The sequence below is a fragment of the Nicotiana attenuata genome, unplaced genomic scaffold (genome assembly GCF_001879085.1).
Source record: "Nicotiana attenuata strain UT unplaced genomic scaffold, NIATTr2, whole genome shotgun sequence".
Taxonomy (NCBI): Eukaryota; Viridiplantae; Streptophyta; class Magnoliopsida; order Solanales; family Solanaceae; genus Nicotiana; species Nicotiana attenuata.
The window spans coordinates 44983-53725 of NW_017674732.1; the positions used below are offsets into that span (position 1 = coordinate 44983).

The window sequence follows — 8743 nt, forward strand, 5'->3', positions numbered from 1 at the left end:
TAAGGAATCACGAAAATAAAATTGAGGAGGAGGGGGAGTTAGGAGTTTTGATTCCTGAAGAGTGTTACGAAAATTAAAAATAAAATAGCAATAAAATAGTAAAAAATTTGATCAAAATAAAATGTTTATAAGCTAAAAAAACATAAATTAGGAATGATTAACTTTCGACTTTTAGTTGATTTTATTTTATAAGCAATTTTAAAACTACTAAAAAATCAAGTTTTAGCGACAGATAAAATTCTGTAACTAAACAGAAAACCCTTCACTAATCTCATTTAGAGACGAACTAGCGACAAATTATCAGAAAATTTTGCTAGCTACGAGCGATTTAGCGGTGAAGTTCGTAGTTAATTCTAATTTTTTTTGAAGTAATATTTTTTATTTACCAAACCCGCAAATAAATCAAAAAGTTTTATACTCCCTCCAGTCCACAATAAGTGACCAATTTGCTTTTTTATTTTGGTCCAAAATAAGTGTCCATTTGTATAATCAAGAAAAAATTCAATTTATTTTTACAAAATTACCCTTATGTACATATCCCTAAAAAAAATTCTTACTCCTCACATTAAATATTTAATTAAGGGTAATTTAGTCATACTAGGTATTTTTATATAGAATTTTAGTATTTTTTTTAATGGGCATGCCAAAAATAATTTGACTAATTTATAAGCTTATACGACTACATACATATTCTTCTTTTCTTTTGTGGAGGGAGCAAGTTAACATGGTTTCTCGCTCCAAGTCTAGCAATTAGGGCCCATAATTTTGGTTAGATTTTCTACAAGTTTTAGTGTTAAAATATCATGGTATAGCCAGTTTTCACACTGGTCAATGAAAAATAGCCAGCGTTTATCAAGTCAATGAAATATAGCCACTATTTTGCTGCAACAGGGACCGGTTCAGTATAATATACGGGAGTTCTGGTGCATTTGTGTACGAACTCCAGCATATTATGCTGGACCGGTATACTTTGCTAACTCTTGTAAAATTTGGGGGAGACTGGAGCACCAGTGCTCCAAACTCCAGTATATTATACTGGACAATTATACTTGCTGGAACTCCCGTAAAATTTGCGGGAGTTCCAGCATAGTTATCCTGGAACTCCCGTAAAATTTACGGGAGTTCAAGCATACTTATGCTGGAACTCCCGTAAAATTTGCGGGCATATTTTTCCGGATTTTGAACAGTGTTTTCGCTCAGATTTAAAGTGGCTAAATTTCGATGACTTTTGAAACTTGGCTATTTTTCAACGACCAGTGGTAAATCTGGCTATTTTTGAATTTCTCCCAGTTTTAGTTGTATGTTGTGACCACTTTGGACATTTAGCAAAATATTCTCTTTTTTCATTGCTTTTATGGAAATTGCATAGTCTTCGAGCAAGAGTACACGTGCATGCACGCATTACAGAAAGCGTGCAAAGAAAAAAAAAAAGAACAACGAAATGAGAGGTCCATATATAGAGTCATCTTAAAAGTAGAATTTAAGATTACAATGTGACAAATCGTACTTAAATATAATTATCTTAGTGAAAGAGCCATTTTTTAAACTCAAGATTTCATTGATAATTGGGACTTATCGTCCAAATAAGCATATTTATTGTTAATTGCGTTTCATAATTATAAAGAAAAATAAATAAGAATAACGAGTTTAACTTCTGTATATTGAAAGTTTAAAATTTATTTATGGTCACTTTGAATTTAATTTAATATAATCGCACATAATATATGTGATTAGAAATCTTTAAAGAAAAAACTAATTTTGTACAACAAGTTAAATTGCACTAGTAGTGTTAAAAGTTTATTGCACTAGTGAATATATGCAAAATTCAGGAGTAAAAGAGACGGAAGAACAATTAAAACATGAATTTAAGTTCTATACATCAATTGTTGTTAAAAATATTTATATAATTATGCCACCGAAAAGATAATTACAAGTAATTAACTCGCTAGTCATTATAAAAAATATTTGGAAAAAAAAAATTAGAAATAGCTAGATTTATAACTGGTAATCTAAAAATAGCTACAGTTTCAAAAGTAATCGAAATTTTGCCACATTTTCATTTAAAAAAAAAATCTCAACAAAAACATCCTTAAAATCCTGAAAAATTCCAGCATAATATGCTGGAGTTCGAATTTTTTACATAGAGATCCCAACATAATGTGCTGGAATTTCATAATGTATAGGAATTCCAACATAATATGCTGGAAGTTTATACATAGGAGCTCCATAATCCCTCATATTATGCTGGAACTTTCCGTGTGCTGGAATTCCTACATAATATGCTGGAAGTTTATATGCATGAGCTCCATAATCTAGCATATTATGCTGGAACTTTCCGTGTTTCAGCAAAGTAATAGCTATTTTTCAATGACTTTGCAAACACTGACTATTTTTCGATTATCCGTTTAAAAACTGGCTAGTCTATGCAATTTTCACCAAATATTGATTGATCAACTGAAAGGTTTGCTCTTTTCTTACCTCGAAGAAATTTGTCGAAATGCAAGTTATGGAGAAGAAAAACAAGAAATATCATTCCTTTTTCAAAAATATGGGGAAAATAAAAGGGGAATTTACCTATATTTTGTTTTTGGGGCTGAAGAAGAGGTAGTGGGTAGGGAGAATGCAAATAATTATCCAATTTCCTTTTTATAAAGATAGAAATACATTATTCAATCATGTGATCAGGAAATGCGTTAGAGAGAAGGTAGTTGAATGGTCAAAGCCTACTAGCTGTCTGTATTACAGAAATTAGGGTGGTCGAGGGGTATTATTATTATTTTCCTATTTCCTCCTTTTTCTATGTAAACTTATAATTATTGGATAAGAATTCTTGAAAATTTAAAAACAAAGAAAAAAACACTGCAGTACCAGACTTAGAAGAGGCGGATCCAGTATTTAGAGATTGCGGATAAGACCGATAGAAAGGACGGAACAAGATTGCGTGTGGCACTTTAACTATATATATATATACGTTTTAGTCTACATATAATAATATACTTACATATTAAAAAATTGTGTTTTAACTTGATATTATATATTTAGCTTCTTTTTCAGGTTACCAATTAATCTGACTTTCAATAAACGATTATCTGTAATTATCACTTAAGTAAGAAAATTATGTTGTAAATATAATTGGAGATGTTAAACTCAAAAAAGTAGGAGTATAAGAAATTCTTGAAGTTAGGAGAAATGATGTCTTAACTGCATACATGTAGAACAAGAGACATGCATTGACATTTGACAATTTTTAAAATAAATTTAAAAAAATAAAAAAGAAAGAAAGGAAACACATGAAAAACCCTTGAAGAAAGGGCCAAAAATACCCTCCACTTAGTCACCATCACTGAGGTCAGAAATCTAACAGCTACTTTTAAAGATTAGATCTGAATCTAATGCTATGTAGTATGTACCAAAAGAAAAAGAATGAAAATCACAATCAAGCTAAAAGTAGCAAAAACAAACTCAAGACTATTTATATACAACAGTGTTACAAGTTAATTAAAACAACCTTCTTTTTATGTATAATAACAAGATTTTATGGAGGGAACTAGTGGTACATACAATAATGGCTAAAAATTACACTGGCAACTTTTTTTGCATATGATCTTTTTTTTTTGGAAAGTGGTATGGTGAAGTGGGAAAATTTTGAGAGCTGAAACAAATTCTCAGCACCTCAATCCTTCTTTGTTGCATTCTTTGCCAAAGAATTTGGAAAATTTTGACCTTCATAGGTGTTTGCTCAGCTCATTTCCTTCTTTTATACTTTCACTTATGCCCATTTCTATCCCTCCTTCAACTGCACTAAAATTCACATCATCAGCTGCAATCGTGGACGAGGAATCGATGCCCGACCCTGCTTGAATCTCCTTGAACATTGCCATTACTTGAATCATCGTTGGACGCTTCCAATGTCGATCATCTAAGCAAGCACAAGCTACCTTTAAGTGTTGTAGAAGTTCAATCTCAATGCTTGGATCTTCCTTCAATAGTTCTCGATCGAAGACATCACTTATTTTCAGCTTAGCATGCTGCCTTACCCATCCAACAATATTATTGTCGCCAAAATCAGCTGAATCCGTTGGCGTTCTGCCAGTTAGGAGCTCAAGTAAAACAACACCATAACTATAAACATCTCCTTTCGTCGAGCACCTAAAGCTCTGGTAATATTCAGGAGGAACGTAGCCGGGAGTTCCTGCTAAGGTACTCACACTCAAATGAGTGTCCATAGCACTCATTAGCCTTGCCATTCCGAAATCGGATACTCTGGCTTCCAAATTTTCATCAAGCAAGACATTACTTGATTTCATGTCCCTGTGAATAATGTGCGGAATGCAGTTGTGGTGTAGGAAAGCCAACCCTCTTGCAGCTCCAATGGCAATTTTCCTTCTTGCATGCCAATTAAGCTTGATCCCATTTTTCTTCCGATCATGCAGAACATCTTCAAGACTTCCATATTTCATGTATTCATAAACCAGCAGTCTTTCTTCACCTACTTTGCAGTATCCCAAAAGAGGAACAAGATTCCGGTGCTTGATCTTCCCAATAGTTTCCATTTCAGCTGTGAATTCTCGATCACCTTGTCCGCTGACATGAATCAACTTCTTAATGGCTACAACACTGCCATCCTTCAACTGAGCCTTGTAGACATCACCGAAACCACCCGAGCCAATAAGACTGTCGTTGTGGAAACCGTTGGTGGCCTCGAGAAGATCTGCAAATGTGAGCTTCCTTAGAGGCTTCTCAAATGCAGCGAGGTTGATGCTTAATGCCTCACGAGCACTCGTGAATTTCCACGCGCTGTTTGCAGTTGCGGAATTGGAATGACCATCCATATACGCCTCAAGAGCAGCCTCCTTCTTCTTCCTCCTCTTCTTCGTCTCTATGGCAACAATAATCAAACCAAAGATGCAAAAGAGGGAGAACAACAAACCCATCGCCACACTCCCTGCCAACGATGCTTGTTTGCGGTGAGACTTCTGGTGTTGGCTTGAGTTCGAATTCCCTACCGAGCCACAAGGTTGGAGAGGATACCCACAAAGCGAAGTATTCGCAAACCTATAATCCGGGAATGTATCAAATGGAGCTGATTCAGGAATAGGTCCAGTGAGATTATTGTTCGACAGGTCAAGCTCTCCAAGCAAAGTGAGGCTGGTGAGGGAATTCGGAATCGATCCGTTCAGCCTATTATAAGACAGATCAAGAATTGCTACATTCTTCAACCCTCCAAGTTCTTGAGGAATCACACCAGAGAAATCGTTATGCCCCAAATTCAATATAGACAGATAGTACATGGACCCCAATTCCTTTGGGATACTACCTTCCAACTTATTATAGGACAAGTCAAGAAAAATCATAGAGCCATTGTGGTTAAATGTTGGCTGAGTAATACCTCTATAAACTCTTGTGAAATTGCAAGGATGCCTTGTTGAGATTCTATCCAGCTGTTCCTGTCTGATCCCTCCAAATTCCAGCAAATTCCCTGCTCCATGACACTCCTTACTTCCATCATTCTTGATATACACGTAACGCTTGCCGGTGAGCAAGGCCACAGCAATATTGCCAGATTGCTTGAACAAAGGCCCCGGAATGGAGCCATTCAACAAATTAGTATTGAGATCCAACCATATCAAGCTCTGGCAATTACCCAACTCAGCAGGGATATTCCCTGAGATTGAGTTGTTCCCAAGCTTTAGAATGGCTAGATTGGGCAAACCACCTAAAGAAGCTGGTATCTGGCCGCTCAACAAGTTATTTGACATTGAAATCCAGTTCAAATTGGTACAGTTGCTAAGACTTGCAGGGATTGATCCAGTTAAGTCATTAAAATCAAGAATCAAATTCTCCAATGATTTCAAGTACATCAACTCCTGTGGGATTTCCCCAGAGAGCTGATTCAACCAAAGGATAAGATCTTTCAACTTTGACAATGACCCCAAACTAGATGGTATTTTCCCAGTCAAGTAATTAAAGCTAAGATCAAGTGACACCAACTGAGAACAGTTGCTTAGACTGTCAGGTATAGGGCCTGTAAACCAATTATTCTGAAGGTACAACACTTTCAAGCTACTCATAGGATCTTTGCAAATACCAGAAGGAATAAACCCTGTGATATTATTAGAACTCACATCCAAAGTCTCCAATTTCAGCAAGTTGGAGAAAGACTCAGGTAAACCACCAATAAAATTATTGAATGACAATACCATTGTCTTCAAATTACTCAACTTCAAGAGGGTATCAACAGGCAACTTACCAGAGAAATTATTGTTGGAAATATCAAGAAGCTCCAAACTAGAACATGCACCAAGATTCTCAGGAACCAAACCTGAGAAATTATTGAAAGACAAGTCCAATTCCACTAAAGTTTTACACAAATCAGCAAGTTGGCTTGGAAAAAATCCCTGAAAATCATTCCCTCTTAAGTACAAAAACTCTAGGCTTTCACTTGGTAGCTTAGGGACTAACCCCACAAACTGATTATTGGTAAGGTTGAGAAAACTCAGCTTCCCACATGAAGAAAGTGAAGCACCAATATCACCATAAAACTTGTTGAAGGACAAATCCAAGTGTTCCAAATTAGAGCAATCTTTGAATGAAGGGAAACCAGTTGAGAAATTATTGGCAGAAAGATCCAAATATGACAAATTCCTCAAGTCCAACTCAGGAATATTTCCAGCTAGTTTATTACCCTTGACAGAAAAGTATTCAAGCTCAACAAACCTCATAGATGAAAGCCAAGGAAACAAGTTTTGGCCTGAGATATTATTGAAAGAAAGATCAAGAACTTGGAGGCTAAAAGTTGAAGCTTTAACTTCTTTAGAAGGAGGGTCCATTAAATTCTTGGAAAGATTAAGAGACTTAAGGTTTGAACAAGAACCAAAGCTAGAGATATCAGAAACAGGCCCTGAAATTGTGTTTTCAGCTAGATCTATAGAGTTCAAAGAAACCCCACATTGGGATTTAGCAGCAGAAGTTAAAGAACCACTAAGATTAGCATTCTTTAACACTAAAGACTCCAAATTTGAGAGGCCAAGCAAATAGGAAGAGACCAAAATGAAGTCAACACTTAGAAAAGTGTTGGTAAGATCTATAGAGGAAACTCTAGAGTTCTTGCATGAAACACCAGTGAAACTACAAGGGTCTGTAGATGACAACCAGTTCTGAAGCTGAGTTTGTGTATTGGGAAGCGAGGATTTAAAGGAGAGAAGCTGTTGAGAGTCTTTGAGAAGGCCATTAACAGAAGCAGGTGAAGCAGGAGGGAGAAAGAAGATTATGAGGAGGAGAATAAAGAGTGGTTGTAGATAAAAACTGAGCGAGAAAATCTTGTTTAAGCTAAAATGGTGTTGGTACAAAGCACTGTTATGAGGTTTCATCTTCAAAGATTGGAGCTTTATTAGCTTTAATGGAGGTTTCTTGGGTCTAAAAGTTCACTTCTTGAGGTTCCATTTTCTGAAAAGAAAGAAGATAGGAGAAGTGGAGAAAGGGAGGGGAGTAGAATGTGAAGAGAGTCAAAAGGCAGAGTTAGGAAGGTAAGAAGGCTATGTATAGTGAAATTTTGAGAACATTTTTGGCTTTGGGGTGGGGTGGGGTGGGGTGGGGGAGAAGGGGGGGAGGAGTTGGGAGAAGAGAGATAGAAGAGTGGACACAGCTGGTGCACCACATGCCATGTGACCCATATTTTCAGCTCTCTCTCTGTATATGCAAGTATTTTTTATTTTATTTATCAAAGTATGATTTGAAGTTTGGTTTTCTGTGTCTGTATATGTAAGCTCTCAAATTATCTAAAAGGGAAACCAAACTTCCGAAATATAGAGAACAAGTCTTTTGATATTATTATTAGGGTAGTAAAACAGAATTCTCTGCTAAGCAGGGCGGATGCAGCGTACGCGTGCTGGATTCAACTAAATCGGGTATTTTGGCGCGAAACATAAATTTATAGATAAAAATCCACCAAATCTACAAAAACTAGTAGATATGTATCCATAACTTTTAAAATATAATAAGTTCAATGCTAAGAATTTTGGAGATTAAACCATAGAGTTCAAATCCTATATCTGCTTCCGCTGCTAAGATCATTTGCCGCAAATATTGTTGGGTAAAACCATTTCCTAATACTAAAATGTTGAATTACTATAGTCACCTTAGCCATATTGAATTGAAATAGAAAATAAGCAGTAGTCAAGTACTCAGAAAAGCAAACCTCTTTCAGTCTTTTGGTTTTTTTTGCTAAAATTTCGCTATGTAACAAAGAATTACCATATACATAGCTATGCTCAAGTTCATGGTAAGCATTGTTTGCTTTAATTCAGTTGACTTCGCAGACTTATCTTTCGGTATTTCGCCATTATTAATCCAGAAACGTTTGTACTGTATGAACTTGTGTTATCCTTATAAAGGTTTTTACGTTCCTTTTCAGTTTCGATGCAAGATTTGCTTAAGGTGTTATTTGCACTCATTCTTTAGAAACTTGCCAACTTAGAAGTTTGTCAGGATTTCTCTCGAATTCGTTCTCCGTCACGGGTGTCACATACACCCCTTTTAAGAACTTAGCATCCCCTCTGAAGTTTGCCTACCATCAGACTAAGGGAGCATCCGGCTCTAATACCATATTTATCATAGACCAAACTCATGGCATGTATTATCCGATTTAGCCGAGCATACTTTACATATTTGTTTCTTAGGCTATGTTATCATCGAGCCCAAAAGTATGTGTACCATGTGAACTGGTGTTATGCCTTATAAAGCT

The 8743-nt window shown here is 35.9% G+C and overlaps 1 protein-coding gene across 1 annotated transcript; it reads right to left on the reverse strand.

Moving 5' to 3' along the window:
• Window positions 1–3442: 3442 nt before the first annotated feature.
• LOC109219189 (systemin receptor SR160) lies at window positions 3443–7569 on the reverse strand. Its single transcript, XM_019383629.1, has one exon. It carries the CDS (start codon window positions 7368–7370, stop codon window positions 3726–3728), a length of 3645 nt encoding a protein of 1214 aa, XP_019239174.1. The 5' UTR covers window positions 7371–7569; the 3' UTR covers window positions 3443–3725.
• Window positions 7570–8743: the final 1174 nt, after the last annotated feature.